General features: G+C 31.7%; 1 protein-coding gene across 2 annotated transcripts in view; it reads left to right on the top strand.

Annotated features, from left to right (window-relative positions):
- Window positions 1-21,448, top strand: part of LOC106670097 — a 31,843-nt gene extending 10,395 nt beyond the window's left edge. For both annotated transcript variants that reach the window (XM_014400114.2, XM_014400115.2), the window contains exons 4-5: window positions 11,307-11,502; window positions 21,038-21,448. In XM_014400114.2, the coding sequence (XP_014255600.1) occupies window positions 11,307-11,502; window positions 21,038-21,149 (308 nt within the window). In that variant the 3' untranslated portion in view covers window positions 21,150-21,448. The remainder of the gene's footprint in view (window positions 1-11,306; window positions 11,503-21,037) is intronic.
- Window positions 21,449-21,990: the final 542 nt, after the last annotated feature.

Raw genomic sequence — 21,990 nt, forward strand, 5'->3', positions numbered from 1 at the left:
AAGGCTATCTATTATTATGATGGGCTTGAGGAAGATGGTAATTAAGGTGATTGGAGGGACTTGACCGTCGCCGCAACTTGCCCTCATTCGAAAACTTAGTCTTCCTCAACGCTAAATGGTATTTCAAACTTTGACAGAGACCCCATTACCTTGCAAACTGAATATTAAAGCTCAGGCGAGGGTGAATTCTTCTGGGATGGCATTAACATAATGGTCCTATGTTTCCGCACGATTTAGAAACCAACGAATAATTAAAAACTTTCAGAACGAAAGCAGTTAATAATTACGAAAGCGACAATTTTTCTTTATTTGGAAAATTCACACAATTCTGATTTTTCTATTCTGAAAAAGTTATGGTCTATTTCGAAACAACTCAATATTAATTTAACACCGATTTGAATTTGATTGTATTGGGTTGTCCGGAAAATAATGCAGGATTTTGGTATTAAACAAAAAAAAAAGAAACTAGTTACTTTAAAGCAATGTTCTTTAATCAAAATAATTTCCCATACTCTCAATACATTTCTCCCAACGTGTTGGTAACTTATTAATTCCGTCTGAGTAGAATTCAGAATTTTTAGAATTGATAAAGTCAATAAATGCATTTTCCAGTTCCGTATGATTTTTGAATATTATGTGTTGTAAGTAGTGGTCCAGGTGTCTAAAAAAATGGTAGTCAGTAGGCGAGAGGTCCGGAGAGTAGGGTGGGTGAGGCAAAGTTTCATAGCCAAGCTCCAATAATTTTTGTGACGTTACACGTGACACATGTGGTCGAGCGTTGTCATGCAACAAAATGGGCCCTTTCCGATTGACCAAAGAGGGCTTCATTACTGCCAATTTCTGATGCATGGTATTAATTTGGTTACAGTATGATTCAGCATTGATGGTTTCGACAGGATTTAAGAAGCTGTAGTGTATTAAACCAAATGAAGCCCACCATACCGTAACCATTACCTTTTTTTGATGAGTTGGGGGCTTTGGAGCTTCTCCTTTGTCGAGCCACTGTCCAGAACGTCTAGTGTTATCGTAGAGAATCCACTTTTCGTCACATGTAACAATTCTGGCCAGAAATGGGTCATTTTTGTTTCGACAAAGAAGTGATGCACAAACATCAAAGCGCTGATTTTTTGGCGATCGTTTAATGAGTGTGGAACCCAATTTTCGAGTTTTTTCACTTTTCCAATCGCCTTGAGGTGGTCAGCGACGGTCGTTTTACTGACTTTGAGTTGCTCTGCAAGTTCTCGAACAGTTGTTTTGGGGTTTTCTTCCACCACTGATCGCAGAACATCATCATTAAGAGAGGAAGGCCTTCCACGACCTTCTTCATCTTCAAGGCTGAAATCTCCCTCCCGAAATTTTTTAAACCACCTTTGCACAGTGCACTCATTAACACAACCCTCGCCCCAGACTTGGTTAATGTTTCTAGCCGTTTGGGCTCCGCTTCGGCCGAGTTTAAACTCGTAAAAGAAAATCGTACGAAATTCTCGCTTTGACATTATAAGGATGACTGAATTATTTCCAAGTAGCGGAATGCTACAGAGGTAAACAAACAATATCATTTAATCCTGTAAACGTAAACAGAATATTTTATATAGATTTTTTTTAATGAAAACTTAAAATCCTGCATTATTTTCCGGACAACCCGATATTTCTTTGATATATAAAAAATCCTTTCAATGTATACTAATAATTTAAAATAACGTCACACGAACTTAGTCATCTCAACCAAGTCCTTAAATAAAAAGTGTAATTAATTTAAACACGCACTAACTTCCCATCTCAAGCCCGAGGGGATCGAAGTCAAGATAGCTCAAGCGGTAGAGTAGTGGCGTATCAAGCCGAAGGTCGTGGGTTCGCATCCCGCTCTTGACGCTGACTTTTTTTTTATCTCAACTTAAAACCTTAATTAATTGAATGATATTAATAGCTCAAGCGGACCACGAACGCTAGTGAATTTAATAAGTTAAAATGAAGTATACCTTCACTAAAGCTTTCCGTGGCCATTTCACTTGTCGCCCAGAATCAAATAGATTACACGACATTTGAAAAATGGCAAAAAGGTGGGAAAATTCAAAAGGTGCGTTTGAGATGTGGAGTTGTGCTCGAGGGGATCGAAGTCACGATAGCTCAAGTGGTAGAGTAGCGGCGTATCAAGCCGAAGGTCGTGGGTTCGAATCCCCCTCGTGAAGCTGACTTTTTTTATCTCAACTTAAAACCTTAATTAATTGAATGATATTAATAGGTCAAGCGGACCACGAAAAATAGTGAGTTTTTCGTGCATTTTTTTTTTTTTTTTTTTTTTTTTACTGGGGCTTCCGACATCTGGGTCATTTCAGCCCCAAGCTAAGTCAAGTCAATATTCTATTTACACTTCTATTTACAAACACTACATTCATACAGATAAATACATTCATACACATAAATACATCCATACAATACACTCATTCCGTTTGGTCGGTGGAGTACTTGATATTCCTCCACCGACCTATACTCGAACTAAACTAGATTGGGGTCGATGGAGTACTTTTATAAATATTCCGCCATCGACCCCGAACACATACTCATACGCTCTCATCGTTCGAGGGGCGATGATGATGTTATATTTCACCTCACCCCTCGCCATTCACGCTAATAAATACATGCACTCAGACAAACATATAGACACACAACACATGAGACATACTATATACAATAAAAAACCCCAATTTCCCGCAAAAATCGGAACAGGGGACCCTGAAACCCGCTGCAGTGCTCGAGTACCTTCTTCAGATTGGATGGCATGCCTACGCGCTCCCTGTAGGGAGCCAAGGCATGGCATGTTTCCAGTATGTGGGACACATCGAGCAACCTTTCTCTGCATAAGGGACACCTGCGCGGGCTTTGGCCCAAGAGCAGGTGGCCGTGTGTCAACCGTGTATGGCGTATTCTTAATCGCGTTGGATTGCATATTAGCCACGTACTTCTGTGATTTTAGATTGTACATATTTTCTTCAGAACGTCCTTAATAAAGTTCAATCCAAAAAAAAAAAATTTTAAAACAATTCCCTCACCGTATTATTCTAAATATTGTCCGATATTAAAACACCCCACTCTTGGCAAAAAATTTATTCCGAATCTTTGATGAATACCGACCCTAAAACCACCGTTCCCCACATTAGGGTTAATTAGAACCTGAAATAATAACACGAAGAGATACGGCAGGTGCATAATTTTACACCGTTTTAATCGGTCCAACGATGTAAACCGATATGATTCGAAACGTATGAAAACTAATGATTTAAATTGGTGCGACGTATCGTCATTGGCAAATTGCACCAAACTAATGGCCCTCCAAGCGATTAAAAATAATTGGATAAATGTTGTTATAACGCCAACGCCGAAAACGATTTGCTTCATTAAAGCTAATTACCCATAAACGAATTAGGATCAATGTGGACACCTACGGAAAACGAAAATTCTTTCATCCTTTTGATGATTTCATTTCTCCTTTGATCATTTAATAAACCTGTTTTATCTTTTTGATTAACGTTAAGCTCTATTTCTAGCCTACTATATTTTTGACGAGAAAAAATAATGAAAAGAATAATTAATTATTAATACAAACTGCCAACGGATAATATAGGTTTAAGTTCGAAACAAATGGTTCAAATTTATTTAGGAGGCAAACCGAGCAAAATTTATAATATGGGAAGTATTGAAATTAATAAAGTAGCTGAAAAATAAATTTAGGTAATGTTAAAAAAATTAAATAATTGTTTACGTGTACACAAAGTGTCTTTTTGCGATGTTTTTTCGATTGGTGATCGAACCTCAACCCTTCCAAACCTCAATTATTATTAATTGTCGATTTTTGTTTGTTAAATAGGTCAAGAGATAATACTTTAGTTTTTATTTAAATTTTTCTGACCCTCCATTTTGTAAATGTAGTAGAAGAGTTCAAAAAACTGAAATAACTTAATTTGTCGTTAGAGAAAGTTTATCCTTTTGTATGATAGAAATATAAAAATGAAAAAAAAAATCAAAACCATTATATTTAGTGGTCTATTGACCAAATTCGTTCTTTCAATTAATTAATCTTTTTATGTAAAATTTTGGTTAAAATGAAAAACGCTCGTGGCACTAGCTTTTTCACTTCAACCGAAACCTTACATAAAAAGATTAATTAATTGAAAGAAGTAATTGGGTCAATAGACCACTAAATATATGGATTTAATAAGGAAAACGAAGTATAACTTCACTAACAGCTCCCCTGGCCTCTTCATATGTTGCCGAGAATCGAATCCTGATTAAACGACATTTGAAAAATGGCAAAAACTACGGAAAATTCGAAAGGTTGTAGGTTGAGATGGGGAGTTGGTGTCCGAGTGGATCGCAGTCACGATAGCTCAAGTGGTAGAGCAGCTGCGTATTGTGCCGAAGGTCGTGGGTTCGAATCCAGTCCGTGGCACTAAGATTTTAATTTCAACCAAAAACTTACATAAAAATATTAATATTCAAAACATAAAAATTACAATGTAATACATTTTGGTCTACATCATAATCATCATAACATTCTCCTAAATCTGATGGGTTCTAAATTATGTGGATAACTCATTCGGACCACTCAATCCCATCTACTGGGTAGGAATATACTAGACTCTTAAAAAACAAATAAACGTATAAATAAGTACATCAATAAATTTTAATTAATAGTAGTTCTGAACTACATACAAACTAGGTCTAAAAGAACTACACAATAAGGATAGGCATACAAAAATTGTCGGTACTGACCTAATTACATATTTATCACCCGGAAATCTAAGACTTCAAATTACTATTTTAAAAAATGTAAACAAATTAGAGTCAATGAATAAGCATAAGAACTGAAATCGTTCCACGATCCTACTGTTACCCCAGGGCAATGGCAAATATACAAGGTGGTCAACACTGTGTGATGTGTTAAAAAGATTTCCATAACAGTACATCTAAAGTGGAGTAGAATATCATAAACCTAATGGTTTTATCCCAATCCGTTCATAAGTTACGATTTTTTTAGTGTTCATTTATGTTAGGGTTTATTTACGTTTCTTTACATAAAACCTGAATTTTTTCCACTCTATCTAACATTTTTCAACTTGTGAAGACATTTTGAGATTTAGCACCAAATTTCCTTTTATTTTGGTTTAATTTTGTTCTCTAAAATAACTGCACAAACGTCATAAAATGTGCTTAATTCTAATTTTGTATCATTTTCTTCAAACCGTAGCTCCATTAAATTCCGTTTTTAAAAATGTCAAATCGGATAAAAACTTCAACGTTTTATGACCTTTAGAACTTAAACTTAGATTATTTTGATGTTTTGAAGGGCAATTTTAGTTGAAAATTGAGCAAACGTGATCCGGGACTAATATTGGGAATTAAATGCATAGTTCAAGAATTGATCTAGTGAAGAACAGTTTGTTTTGTACTAATAAATTATTTCAGAATGTTTTCAACGCTTTTGCCATTCATTTAAGTTCCACGACGGGCTGACCACCTATATATTTCAAAAGCTGTTATTCATACCTATAAATGGGATTTGTACCTTAAGGTGGAAACAAAATTAATTTTCATTCGGTCTTCTTTACAACACGGCTAGAAAGTGAACAAAAACCGGAAATAAACAAAAGATATTGAAAAGGTTTCCTTAAATGATAAGACTGCCTTACCCTTATCAAGGAATGTTGCCCGACAGTTTAAATACTTTTTTTTAATACGTCCAAATTAGGAATATACCCAGGTCTCTTAAAGTTGTTACCCCAGGGCAACAATAGGGCGGAAAATAAGAATGCTAAATTTTTCAATTTGATTTTATAACTTATTTTTTGCTAAAGCGAATTCTTTAAGACTGAAGAAACCACGATGACAGCTTGTTTAGTGCGTCCGACTCTTTAGTTACGCTACCAGTGGTGGCACAGGCTGTAAATTTTCATTTGTAATAATTTGTAAAAGGTATCCCGAAGTGTTTTAACCCCTAGTACGCGACACCCAACGGGTAGTGCGCGACAACCCGCCTGTGCAACAGTAATTACTTTACTTTTAGTTTCAGACTTTCGCAACAATGTCAAACAAGGCCAAAATAATAGTTTAAAAAAATCTCTTTTTTCTTTCCTTTTTATCTATTTGAATAGGTTGTCATTATCGGATTGATTGAAATTCAATCTAATCATTTTGATCGACCTTTAAGTTCACTTACTTCCGTCCGTAAGCTTATCTTAAGTTAGCAACATAGCTTATGGTAAATATCAAATGTTATTGTTTCAGAAATTACGCTTTTTTTATGCTAAGATATTAAATATTTTTACCACCTCAACTATTCATCAAAGATTTGGAAGAAAGTCAAACTAAATAGTTTCTTGGTTCAATAAAGTACATAAAACTAAAAAACTTTTGCTGTAGAAATATTCCGATAATTGCTGAAATTTGTTTTACAGGCTGGCATGACAAAACTGCCCAAAAAAAGATGAATGAATAGATTTATCATGTTACAAATGATTAAAGTTACCTAATATGTTTTGAAAGAAATGTTACAACCTACTATAGATGAATATCAAATATTTCTTAGGTAAAAACATCTCTTCAGTACATTTATTTTTCAGATACAAATTAGTTTTTATTCATGAGTAAATAGCTTAAATTTAAATTGTTGCCACTAAAGGCTATCAGCTGAACAAGATTAACACAAATTTTTTTACTATTCCTAACAAAATAACATTTCATTAAACTGTGTGGTGATTAGTGACCGTTAATCGATGATTATTCAGAAATCGTGAGATGTGGTCTGGTGTGACATAGGTTTTAGAAAAACATTTTCTTTATCGTGCCAACGTTTCGATCTTTATTGAGATCATCTTCAGGGCTCAAAGTTTTTGTTTTCTGTTTTTGTTTCTCAACACGACACGCAAAATTGGCACAATTACACACAAAACAAACATGTTGAGCACTGAAGATGATCTCAATAAAGATCAAAACGTTGGCAAGACAAAGAAAATATTTTTCTGAAACCTACATCACACTAGACCGCATCTCGCGATTTCTGAATAATCATTTCATTATACTATTTTATTACTTATATAAAAGGTTTGTTTATCACACAAAAAGAACTATACGTTTAAGTTTATTCGGTTTGTAAAACGCATCAGGAATTCTAGAAATCAAACCTTTACTTGAACTTATATACAATTTACGACATTTAAAATGATTATGGATTATTATTTATTAAATGACATGGAAATATAGAATTTTGATTTTTAAAACAATTTCAATGTATATGGTCTCAATTATATAGCGGTCTTGGACTGGAAATGAATAAAAGAAAATAATCGTTTTATGTCTATGAAAGGTTTAATTTTTTGAAGGACAAAATAAACCAAGCCTTGTAAATCACCTTTTAAAAATGATTATTTCCCCTAAGACATTAAAAATTAGACTTTTGTGTTGATAAAATGAAATGATGCAGTGATTGTACTGAGCCCAGAGCCCTTAAGAATCTCATTTTGAAATAATTGTGTCCTTTACTCCGGGCGGTATTTTTTCTCTAAGATTAGAGAAAATAAACGCTTTGTACACACTTTCCGCAAGGCGACGAATCGTTAAAAATAACGAACGCTCTTTAAAGCCATTATGGAGTGAAATGTCCTATTCTTCCATTCCAGGGATCGTTTTAGGGTAAATAGAGTAAGCGTGGGAAAAAAGAAGATCCATTGGATGGACCAATACTTTTTGCAGGAAAACTCCTAATATTTGTTTCTTTTTTTAACAACATCTAGTACAAATTATAAAACAATGTACCATTCTTAGAAATATTAAATGTGGGATGGGTATGCAGATTTACTTTTTGTAAATGACTGATCCATTCCATTTCCATCACGATTGAAACCAGCGTAGCGTTATTTTTAGCAATGAGAAAACATTAGTAAGTAAAGTTTGAGATGAAGAAAAGTGAAATTTATATTGATCCACGAATTTTTTTTTAGTTTCAGTTTAACCATTGTTTTGTTCAACTAAATTAGAATTATTTAGAAAATTCTAATTTTCTATCTTTTATCTTTAATCACTAAATTATAATTAATTTCTTACAGTATTTACTACTATAATATTTATTTGTGTTATAATTCCCGCTTTTCGCACGTTCAAATTGAGCGCCATTAAAAAACTTTTGCAATTCATGTCGAGAGACGTGGTTGTAGAAGTCCATCAACCTGATGATGAGCTAAAGGGCTCGAAATCCGGATCGTTGCAAAACAACTTACTGTGAGTAGGAACTATCTTTTTAAAAAGGATTGAACACCACACTCACTCCATCATTTATCATTTCTATTTATCATTTCTATCATTTTCATAATGGTTTATTTTTTAACTTTAAAAACAAAAGTTGGTTTGTTAAAAATAATCAGGAAGATTATCTGATAATTTATAGATATTAAAAAAATATTAAATAATATATTAATAAAGGTGCGATTAAAACAGCGTTACAGAAACACAATGTTATTGGGAGATTTTTTTCCAATTTATTAGTATTGAAATTATAGCAGAAATGGTTTGAGGTGGAGTGAGAGCATTTCAATTCACGTTTCGGAAAAGATAGTTCTACTTACATAAGTTTCAGGCAGCTTTTCGGACAGTTGTTAAAAACTTTTTATACTTAAAACTATCTATGATAATTTAATAGAAATAGAGTTATATAAAAAACAAACTCCATGAATCCAGGAGTTTCTTATCATCCATGGGCGCATAAAGCTGCTGGATTCATTTGGCTCATAGCCATTATATTGACTCCGTTGATTATAATGTTATATTAACTATATTATTATAAATAATTATCAATAATTATTTATCAATAGGTTGTTAGTAAAAATTACAAAACAATTAACTTTAAAAAAGCAATAATGAGACCATTCACCCGATCATAAATGAATCATAAGGTTCTCTTGCTTATCATTCATTTAGAAACTTTTAGATGTGCGTATTCACTTAGAAACATACTCTCTAAACCTAAAAACAAGGTGGACAACTGATCAAAAAGCAAGTTTTACGAATTTTCATCTTACAAACGTCAAATATAGATCGGCAGGGAAATTACCAAAGTTAAGGAACCCTTGTCTAAATTGAACAAATTTTCTGAATTTAAAGACCATTGAAACGAAACAAAGCACAATTTCAATTTCAATTTAAATATAACAGGGCTACACAGTATCAACAAAGGGAGGAAACTAGACTGGTTTAAAATATTTAAAATAAAAATTGTAAAATTATCACCCGACCGCATCTCACGATATCTGAATGACTATCGATTAACGGTCACTAATCTCTACACATGTAAAATTAAACATGGAGGTAAATGCACAATAGATTTTGATTTTCTCCAATTTTAATGTTGTACTTAAATAATAATCAACATCCAAATAATTCTTAAATTAAACTTATTTGAATCTTATCTTTAGCCTGATAATTAATACTTAGTACTCAAAAGATGTATAGCTGCCTCAAACTTTTGTGAATAGAAATATATTTTCCAAAAGTAAAAATAAAATCATTAGGTTAATTAATAGTTAAATAAAATTAAATGAAAACACTTTCTTTTCTTTTTGATGATCACAATGATCATTCTTTTAACCTGAAAGCCGAAAGAATATTTTATTTTCTTCAAAATATTTTTTTGCTTCGCATTTAAATCAAGCAAATAGAATAGAGGGAGAACTTTTTTATTAATATTCCAAATCATAGATCATTCTTTTTACCTGAAAGCCTAAAGAATATTTATTTTTTTCAAAACATTTTTTTCTGCGGATTTAAATCAAGAAAACAGAATAGAGGGAGAATTTTTCTATTAAAATTTCAAACAGTATATCATTGTTTTAATCTGAAAGTCTAAAGAATTTTTTTTTAAGCATTTTTTTCCTTCGCCTGTGAATCAGTCAAATAGAATAGAGCGAGATCTTTTCTGTTAATATTCCAAACCGTATATCATTCTTTTAATCCGAAAGCCTAAAGAATATTTTACTGTTTTCAAAACATTTTTTGCTTCGTCTTTAAATCAAGAAAATAGAATAGAGGGAGAATTTAGAAATTAATATTCCAAATCATAGATCATTCTTTTAACCTGAAAGCCTGAAGAATATTTTATTGTTTTCAAAACATTTTTTGCTTCGCCTTTAAATCAAGAAAATAGAATAGAGGGAGAACTTTTCTATTAATATTCTGAACCGTAGATATTTCTTTTAACGTCAAAGCCTAAAGAATATTTTATTGTTTTCAATACTTATTTTTGTTTCTAAATCAAGAAAATATAATAGAGCGAGGTCTTTTCTATTAAGATTCCAAACCGTAAATTGACAATTTATTGTTTATTTTTAGCCTCTTGGCCATCAACAATTTCAATTAAGGTGTATTTCGGCTCCTGTCTAATAAAGTAATTTAAGAGCGCGTGGCAAGTCGATAGGTTGAATTAAGTTATGTCGGTCAAATGAGGAGGGAGGAGGGTGAAAGAGTTATCGGCCAATACCACCGGGGTGCTTCTAAAAGAATTGTCCTCTTATTAAGTGAAGGACCGCTATAAATTGGCTTAGATGTCCCTGGAAGCCAATATTAGTAGAGACATAATTAAATACTCCAAGCCTTGCGCTTAAAATACTATCTACTTTTGCGAAAGAATGCTACTTACAGCCGAATAACGCCGTTGTTACTTTAAACTGGAAAATCAAAATTGTTTAAAAGTACAGCACACTTTTGGTTATGTTAATATAGATAATGCTTTTACACTGGTATTACCTCAAATTTTTTTAAAGTTTAAAAACTTATTAAGTATTTTTGAGTATGCATAATGAGAAGACCCGTTTTGCTGATGATATCGGTCAAATATAAATAAATTTATGTACAATTACTGATTGTTAAAATGGAAAATATGTAATTAATGAATGTATATAGATACTTTTTCTCTAGTTAAAAGGCTAATACAAAGGCTAAACAACAAAATTATTACAAATGTAAGACAACTGAACAGATTTTTGCCCACTAAAGGAAGAGTAATTATAAAATGACAATAATTTTAAAAAAATTGGAATTTAAAGAAATGCCCGATTTAAAAAAAAAATGCTCCACGTTTTTATCTGGATGTATAAATGCCGCTTACCGCACGTCTCCATTTGTTTTCATTCTTGGCTGAAGGATGCGACGCCGTTAGCGAGTTTAATTCACCAGGGAGTGGAAATTTTTCCCCACTGCGAGAGAAACCACCCGGCCGAGGGAATAAGGTTTAATCTAATTTAATCATGCGAAACTGTTTCCAGGAAGTAAACAAGACAAGGCGGCTGATGGATATAGCCCGCCTTTAGTCCGGATCACGCTAGCTTCAATGGACGAATGCCACACCCTTTTACAAAATGGGCTGGACTTTTATGGGGCAACCTATTTTCCTACGGAGCCGGGTCCAAACAACGCACTTCTTAAAGTAGTGAGAAAGACTTCTACTCCAGTGTATACAAGGTATTACATAAATAATTCATAATATTATTCCTAATGTGTGGTTCGGTATTAATTTGAAAACTTCAACTTAGGTAAGATCGCGCGAGCGTGCGTGCGTGTGTTTGTGCATGATTGTGTAACATTTAATGACGGTTAATTAACGATTATTTAAAGATAGGAAGATGCGGTCGGGTGTGATATAGGTTTAAAAAAACATTTTCTTTATGGTGCCAACGTTTCGACCTTTAATGAGATCATCTTCAGGGCCTGGGACCTGGGATTTGTATATATGAAGAATGTTCGGCTACTCGTGTTACAAACTTTGCCAGTAGAATCTACATTCAAAAAATCCTAATTAACTATGGTCCTAATTTCAACCGTTTCGGAGTTATTTCACTTTTTCTGATTTTTAAAGATTTCACGACCTTCCTTCAAATAAACAATGATAACTCCGAAACTAAAAGGTGTTGGACAATTTCGTCGACCATTGAAAACTACGTTAAAATTCCAATTGGACGTGATCAATACGAATCTAGTAAACGTTCGGAAAATAAGGGACTTAGTAGCGAGAACTTTGAAAAATAATTGTCTCTTTTTCAATGTTGAAAAACATACTATGATGATTCTAAACTACTATTTCCATACCTAGAGACCAGCAAATATCAGTAAACGTACTCCATTTAATATCTTTTTCAGTGATGCCATTGCTTTTTTAATTACTTTTTTCACAGGTGGTGAAGGAAACGAAAAAACCGTGGTTGAAGGATTGGTAAGGTGGAAAGATTAATAATAATAAAAAATAAAAAATTTCTCTAAGTTTCTTGGTTTGGTAATGCAGTTTAGAATCACCATAGTAAGTTTTTCTTTGAAAAAAATATTTTTCAAATTTCTCGCTACTCAAACACTTACTTCCCGAATGTTTAAAAGTTTAGTATTGATCAAATCTTATTGGAAATTTAACTTAGTTTTCAGTAATATCAACGGATTTGTCGTCTAAAACGTTTTCATTTTGGAGTTATAATTGTTTACTTGAAGCAAGGTCGTGAAATTCTAAAAAAATCAGAAAAAGTGGAATAACTCCGACACTGCTGAGATTCGGACCTAAATTATTTAGGACTTTTTTATATCTATCAAAAACACGTTTATAACAATGGTTCGACACTGCTGCATTAACGGATACTTAACTAACAACTATTAGGCATAGCCATGGGTAGTAACATATGCCACCTATTTTGTAGACATAATTATGACTAATTATCTTTTAAAAACAGTTATACCACAACTTCCTTTCACATTACCCTTCCTCACCCTCACTAAATACATACATAACATATTGTCAGCAATTCCCACTGACATCCAAAATGGAGATTGATATCAAAAACTAAGAAATACAGTCCCTACCTCAACTTACATCACACCATTCCCTTCATCCAATAATAAACCGGCCAAATTATTACTCCATAAAATTATTACCTTTGGTCATGAATCGTTTCACCCCAAGATATACAAATATATCTAACATAACAATCACTACCCTACAAACATAATCAACAGAATAATCAACAACTACTAATCAACACTAACATCATCTACTATCACTAATAACACTACATCACTTCTACCAAAACAGACAAACTAACAAACATATCCATTCCATTCGTTCACGGCCTATTACATAAAATAAACAATTTTCTCTCTTTTGATAACCTTAAAGTTACATTCAAAAACTATAAAACTATTCATACTCTTTTTTCAAAAATTAAATATCTCACACCAGTAATAAATAAGTCTGATGTAATTTACAAAATCAATTATATTAATTGTCCGGCAACTTACATCGGAATTATCCCAATATGTAGATAAGTAGGTAAAATAACATAACTATGATTGCAAAAAACCTAAATAAAATCCTACAGCACTTGCTACCCACCCACATCTTTTGAACACCAACACAATTTCGACTTTAACAATCCAAAAATATTACACACAGAACAAAACAAACATAAACGTAACTTTTTAGAAATGGTTTACGTCAACAGGGATAACAATTACAGAACAGACACATGTAAAATCAATCGCAGCTACGCTAGTATCATTAATCAAATTCAATATCATACATATATCATCATCACATCACACAAAGCGTATAACATATAAAACAATCGTTACATTCCACACATAAAACATTTCTACATAGTTTAAATCTTCGAAAATTTATCTCTTCTTTCCCTAATAAACACGGCTATAACAATCCTGAAGTACTAACCAGGCCCGAACGACAAATCATTACCTTTTTTCCATTCTCGGTCTTTTGCATCACAAAAAGTTCCTCATAGGAAAATGAATTTCTATCCCTACCTCCTTCTTTACTAACACGACACACAACAGTGACACAACACAGAAAACACACACTTTGAGTGGGCACAAATAATTTAATTAAACCTAAAATTTCTATATTGTGTACATAATTGTATAAATTGATACTAATATCTTATACGTATTTGTACTATTTAAACAATATTTTTAAATCCCAAGTCTTTATCTCAATAAAGATCGAAACTTTGGCGCCGGAAAGAAAATGTTTTTCTAACCTACATCACACTTGACCTCGTCTCTCGATCTTTAATAACTATTAGTTAAGAACAATAAAAAATAGAGAATGCTTTTGATACAAGTAGGTAAGAGCATAAGTGTGAATGTTACTATATTATTAAATTCACTAATTTCGTGGTCCGCTTGACCAATTAACTTACTATTATTATTACAGCTTTTTACAGAAAATTATATATTTATTAGAAGAACAATTAATTTTGTCCATCAAAACTATGGGATCCAAATACAACAATATTTGTAACTTTCTTCACGTTTTCTACAGATTATCCCTTGACAGGACTTCAATTTTCAGGACTTTTTTCTGTAAAAACATAAACGAATAAAATGAATTGTATAAAATAAATTGTACTACAACGTCCTTATTGTTCTAAGTATGATTTTAAATTTTTCTATATATTTAACTATTCAAGTATCGTACTTCAACCTTTCAAACATTATTTCATAAACATACTGTATCTCATACAATGTTAATCCTAACGTAAATTTCATTACTCCAATGGAAAAAGTATTAAAAACCACATGAGATTAATTTTTTAAACCTTTGCCAACAATATACAAAATCACTTAGAAGGGAAACTAAAAGATTTTTAAAATTATTGTTTAAAGTTTTTTATAACGTTTATTTTTTACGTACAGCTCCAAATATTGTATTACATAAATATTTTCGATTTATTTACTGATTGTGTCGTTTGAGACAGCCGTAGGAGGATTGCCCAGTGACAACATTTCTTCACACTGAAACCTCGTCATTAATCACTCACTGAGACGGTATCGAAGCCACATTCGCTTCAATCGTCTTGGAAAATTTTCTGATAAGGTGGGAAGTGTTAGTTGTCGTACTAGTCAATAATTGTTTAAGATTAAATTTTTTATAATGGGTTTTGATGAGGTCATGTACAAATGGGATGTGAAATACGAATAGTATGATTTGTTACAAAAAAAACGAGCATTTATAATTTGACGAAGAATTTTTGATTAGAGAGAAATGGGGAATTGGAATTCTAGGTTGTCAACGCCAAAAGTAGTCTTATCATTGTAAATTAAACGTTTCTTTTCAATTTATAATGTTGATCGTGAAACAATTAGTCTTTTTAATAATTTCTAACGTCTGTTTGTTTTTTGACTTATCAGTATTGCGTGGGGGATTCCAGCTCAGTCGTTAATATGTGAAAAATCAGTGTGGTAAGAATGGGATTCCATTTAGGCTAACGGGAACAGAAACTTTTCACAAGATTAAATTTATCTGATTTTCGCTATATTTATTTTCAGTATTAATTTTGGAAACCTTACTACAAAACTTAGGAGGGGTCTGAAATACATGTTATAATCGCCATATCATTAGCGAATGCAGTATGCATTGAAAATAGAAATGGGCCAAATATGTTTCCCTGAGGAACACCAGCCCTAAGGTTTGTACAAAGTGACAATTCAGCACCATGACAGATAAGATAAGATCTCAATGTGAGATACTGCTTATTAAAGACACCCCAGCAATGCTGTTTTTGTTAAAAAAAAAAAAGGCGATATTGTCAGAAACGCGAAATTGCGCGGCGAGTGAATGTGCGGAATCCAAACTGACGATAATTTTTATTTATAGACAATAAAATTTGAAAATAAGATTAGAAGTTTTAGTTTAAAAGTTTATTGGGACAATAACCTTCTACAAATTAAGTTTAATGATCAAAATGTCCATTTTTAAGTATGAAATCCTTATATCTTTTTTTATAAATGATTTTTTTTAGATTTAGATTTTTTCTTAGTTTCTCGTATGTAGTCTTTTAAACCGGACGATATTTTGTCTTTATTTTATATTACTATAATAATTTTTTTGCAAGTTAAATATTAATAACTTTTTTTTGTTGAAAATCCGTCCGAAAAAATCAATTGTTTAGCAATTAAACGCTAAATTTTTTATTGGTGATGATGACCTTTGTAAAATTAAGTAGATTTGTTTACTCCTCACAAGTGAGAGCAAATTGTTTGTATATATGCTATATGTACACATCCAAGGATATCTTAATGAAACTTTAGAAACGCTTAAAATTATATTTTCTACGTGAATATGTAGATTGTTTGTTTAAGGTTAAAATAAATAAAAAAATAAACACTTTTTGTTTCAGTGTTATTTCCATTAGTCTAATGTTAGTAGTTAGATTAACATTTTAGGAAATACGGGAGAATTTATTGAATAAAGTTGGGTAAGATTTAATTAAACTGAATAGTGAAACATCTCAAATACAATTGAGAGTGAAATTTTGAATAATAGAGACTTTATAGATTAATTTGTCATGTACAATAACCATCGTAAATGTTGACGTTTGTATGCGGCTCACCATGTATAATATACATTTAAGCAGTTAACAACATATTGGTGAGATTGAATATATGATAGAAGTTGGTATATATATTTCTAATGTTTGAAATTAAGAAAATGCCAAAACTAAGATGACAACGAAAAATTTACCATTAACCATTATGATTAATTCATTGCTCTTACTTTGTTCAACAATAATTTGTAATTTGGTCGTTATCGATCATTTTGCCTTAGTATTCACGCAGACCACAAGGAGATATTTGGCAAATTGCGCCAAAATTAATTAAATCTAAATAAGACAATTAACTCGAAGTAATTACACTAATTGGATAATTAAGATTCATAATAATTAAAATTATAATAAAACAACATGTTTTTATTTAGAAACAAAAATACTAACATCATATTGGCATATGTTTATAATAATAAAGTGCTAATATCATTACAATAAATTTTTGTTTATAATTATATTGAAATGCAATGTTTAAACATGAAAAAGGTTAATTATAATCAGTTTGATTTTAATAGCATCTCAATCAACAATAAATAGTTATTCTATAGCTGTTATCTAATTCATGTGCCAAATTTCTCAGCAGGTTAATTTTTTCTATATAAAGAAATACAGATATCCTCTAAATCCAGCATTCTTACTTCTTAGTTAAAACTAGATTTTATAAATATAAATTTTTATAAACATTTACACTTAAAAGCATTGCAAAATATATGAGTATAAATTGAATGTAATGTAACGTATGGGAAATTTAACATACAGTCTTTAAAGTTAGATGTATCGACCACTTTATTTTACTCAAGAATAATCACGATCCCGCTATGGTCTGGATGAACGAATAAAGTTCAATTCTTATCTGCCAAGCTTTCGACCTATTTGAAGGTCATCATCAGACAAATCATTGAAGATGTCTACAAATTTATATAATTAAGTTTTTAATATATTTCTTTTAAAAAAACTCATTCCACCATTGCCTGAATACCCGGCTTTATAAATTTAGGAGTTTATATACCATTTAATTATATTATATTGTATTATATATATATATATATATATATATACTCAGGAGTGTATGTAAACGCTGTAAATATTGAATATTCCAATTTTCAAATTATTTCCAATCCTAATTTAAAATCGACGATAGGAGACGAGAAATCGAAAGCGATAGTATCAGCACCAACCAGGAGCGGACAATCGTTTTTAATTATACCATAATTCACGTTGGGCCCTGAGCAAGCAATAAAATTCTCAATTCAGGTCATGTATTTCCATCCGACACGTTAATTAGAAAATCGTGATTAAATAAATTGTAAAATTCTTTTAATATGCACGTAAAAGATTTAAATATGCATTCGAAACTCTTTGATTGGAGAAGAGATTGTTAAAAATATTTTTACAACTTTTGTGTAGTATTATTATTTATTTATTTTGTTTTTTGGGCATCCGACAGCTTGGTCATTTCAGCCCCTAGCGCATGAAAAATATTACAACACGCATCCAATTCACACAAATAAATACATTCACACCTTTATACATTGCATTAATTCTATCTAAAAGATGGTGGATCAATATTCCTCCATCAACCTGCATACAATAGCAAACCAATCTAATTGGGGTCGATGGGGTACTTTTATAAGTTTTCTGACATCGACCACAGCACGAGGAGCGAGGGGGTGCTATTTCACCATCACCCCCTACACATTCTATCGGCTATAAACAATAAAAAAATTCCCAATTCCCCTAAAAAGCGGAACCCTGAAACTCTCCATCGTGTTTGAGTTCCAATCTTAAATCCGGCGGCATGCCGACACGCTCTCTATATGGAGCCAAGATATGACACCCCTCTTTTATGTGGGTCACATCGAGCAACTTTTTTCTGCATAATTGGCATCTGTGTTATTATTTCTTTTTTTTACGAGGATTCACAACAGCAGAAGCCATATCAACCATCGGGGTGCCGGTGTTTTTGAAAAAAAAAGTCCATTTGTAAGTCAGTCGGGTTCGAATGCAAGGCCGCTGGATTCGAACCCGGACCTTTACCTTACAGTGATGAGCGCTGTATCAACGCCTAAACAGTTGCGGCTAGCGACTCTCCTATTATTATTTATTATTATTATTACTATAATAATGGAAGGAACCTACTTGAAATATGGTTCCAGAAAAAAACGACAGCCCTCTTTTATGACCCTTGGCATAGGTGAAGGAATTTATTTGATATACCGTTGTTATGCGGAGGTCAGAAAAATAACATTATTATTACTATCATGACAGAAAATCTAAGAAAATCTATTCTACATATCACTGTAATTGTAAAACAAAAAATTCCCGATTGATATATAACAAATTTAAGAAAAATAACTTAAGCATGCACAATCTTATATTATTTATAAGTTAGTTGTAAATACACAAAATTTGTTTTGAACAAGCAAAATATAAAAGTATTTAGAGCTTAACAACTAAAAAAATATTTATTTTTAAACGTTAAAAAAATAAATTATTATTTTCAATTATTATTTTGTAAAACAATTGTATAGAGGAATTATAAAAAACACCCATGAAATGAAAAATTATTGTATTTATTGAGAAATAGACGCTCAAAAGGTTTATGTTTTTGGAGAAAACGTTTTGAAATGGGTCAATAGTTTGGGGTAAGTAGAGGGAAGATATGACGTGGGTAGTTGGGGCGCCAGTTTGTGTTTACCCATCGGCGCCCAGGATCTGGGCCCTCTCAAGGTCTATCATTAGCTCCCATCAACAGTCGGTTAACTAATGGAACCAGATTAACTTTCCAATACCTCCCCGCCAAACCATCCACAAACATATTGGCCTGATTAGCGCGTTTTACTTGTTTGAACGGCCATGGTGCCGGGTTTACTGCCGGCGCTGGAACCGACTTGAAATATGGTTCCTAAAAAAAAAAAAAGACAGTCCACTTTTACGACCCTTGGCATTGGTGAGGGAATTTATTTGATCTACCCTTGTTAGGCGGAGATCAGTAAAAAAAATAAATGAGGCATCAATCAAAGAAATCACTATTATGTTATAAAGTCGGTTTATTTGAAAAATAATACCATTATTATTATTATTATGTACAGTTGAGATCAATAAAAGATCCAGCCACACAGTTAAATTACAATAATCTAAGAGGTAACTTTCCTTATTTTGTGCTAAAAAGTATTTTTTAATACACACAATTATTACAAAGATAAAAAATAATGTTTGTTTTGTTCTTATTACCCGTCCTTCTTGTTTATTCTATCATTTAACTGTTCAACGCTTTACATATGAAAGTATTATAAACTGCCCCAAATTAACCAAGCCTTGTGATCTGAACATAAAAATGCGTGAAAAGACCGCATGATTTACCATTAGAAGTACTGGACAAAAAAAAACACAATATTGTTAATAAATATTATATGATTATGAGCTATATAACGATGGCCTTATTTATTTTGGTGTGTTAAATTATTAAAGCCAAATAAGCTTAATTTTCGTTTTTTGAATAAACCTTTTATTTTGTAAATATGACATAAAAAATTAAGAAAATATTACCTTTTTTTATTTAATGATGTACAATTTTTCAGTAAAAATTATTCATTGATTATAAAACTGAAAATATAGTCAATTTAAAGATGTGCCGCTGTTATTTCTAGCAGTGAAATATATAATTAAATTATTAATTAATACCTAATTGTCAAGTCTATCAAATTAGGACATAAATTGTGTTGGTGACTTAATTACCTCGTTTGTTTCTGTAAAACGTTTGTAATTTATTCATTTGTTAGGCTACATTTCAATTCAAGATCAATATATCTAATAAACGCAAATCAAAAAAATAAAAGGGAGAATAATGTGGGAAATAATTGTGATAGCTGCAGTGTCCTTAGTATATTTTTTTGTATTCAATTGTTGACGTTAGACAGTCTCGGAATCAACGTTGATTACCCAATCCAAATACTGACTGAAAATCGCGTGGTGCTGGAACGCGTATGAGTGAATCGGAAGCAAGCGAGGAAAGACGGACCCAGAAAAATGATAAGTATCCGTCAGTTCAACATGAAAATTCCAGAACCAGTGATGGTGATGAATAAGGATAATTTAAGGTCAACAAACTGTACAAATTAAAGTTATCTTCAAGCTTTCGACATGGATAATGTTGTCAACCGCCTGAAATGTTTATATAGAATTATAATTTTTTTTTGTAAATTTGTTCAACAATTTATATACCATCTTATCGTCTTCATCATCATCATCGTCTTTATGCTATGGGTCGATTATTCATTATCCAAAGTTTCGGAAACAGTTTTTGTTTCCTAGGTATTTGTATACTGTGGTCGATCTTCTCGCCAAAATTGAGTTGCTGTTTTTATTTCCCTGCGTAATACTTAAGTTTCTTTATTTTATTTGTTAACCTTTAGCTTTAATTTGTTAAATTAACTTTATATTAGTTAACTTTTTTATATTTCATATTATTTAATCAGAAAATATATGTCTTTAATAACTTTATATATTGTATACGTAATAAACTAACTGTAATTTTTTCTGAAACTTTTTGTGTCTAATTAAACGATATCGAACAGCCTTTATATGGTGGCTATAATAAATTTCAATTGTTGCAGTCGACTTTGGGAGACTGGTGGGAAAGTTAGAGATTTACTACCTGTTTTTGATGCTGCCGGTTTCACCAAGATCCCTCCCCCACCAAGTAAGACAATTAAGCCGAGAAATTAGCCACAACTCTGCCGACTGAGAATGTGAACTTTCCCCTGGATTAAGAAAGTATAAGATTAATATCAGGCTCCGACAGCCTTCCAACTAACATTTTTTCAGCTTGTGTTTAGGGGTTCCTTGGATTAACTACCCCTCACTTTTTACATCTTTAATTAAATAATTGTGTTCAAAAGGATTTAACTTGAATAAAATATATATCACGATAATAAATTTGTTAACGTAATAACCTACTAAAAGGCAACCTCTTATTACATTATGCATTCAACGTTCCTAATATTTATAATAATAAAAATTATTTTTATAAATACTGTAACTAATTTGTTAATTAAAAAATAAATTATTAGAAGTTCAATTTTGGTGTTTTTGTTATTCCTATAACACAAATATCTTAAAAACATAGAGAATATATTATTTTTCTTTGACTTTAATCGTACGCTTTTAACTTACAGGACTGTTGCTTGTTCTCACAACGACAAACACAATAGTAAACTAATCCTGCGTGTAAAGCAATTCACATGAAATGTTTGAAGTGAAAAATTTCTATGGACAATTTTCCAGGGAAAAAATTCTCCAATTATTTAGGAATGTTGAAAATAAAAAAACAATGGATTGATTATGATATATTCCGAACATTACATTTGTTGTCTTATACTACATAAAATAATATCACCAAACATAAAATAATATACAGTGTGAGTTTTTTTTATAAAACACACGGTCATTTATTTTATGATGGCTCATTTATTGTACAACTTTCTAAGCTTTCCAAAGTAATGTTTTACGTCAAATTTGATGGCACTATTAGAATTTTAAGAAGATTGTGGGTTAAGCTGACCTGCTG

This window comes from Cimex lectularius, unplaced genomic scaffold (genome assembly GCF_000648675.2).
Source record: "Cimex lectularius strain Harlan isolate CLEC.00 unplaced genomic scaffold, Clec_2.1 scaffold40, whole genome shotgun sequence".
Taxonomy (NCBI): domain Eukaryota; kingdom Metazoa; phylum Arthropoda; class Insecta; order Hemiptera; family Cimicidae; genus Cimex; species Cimex lectularius.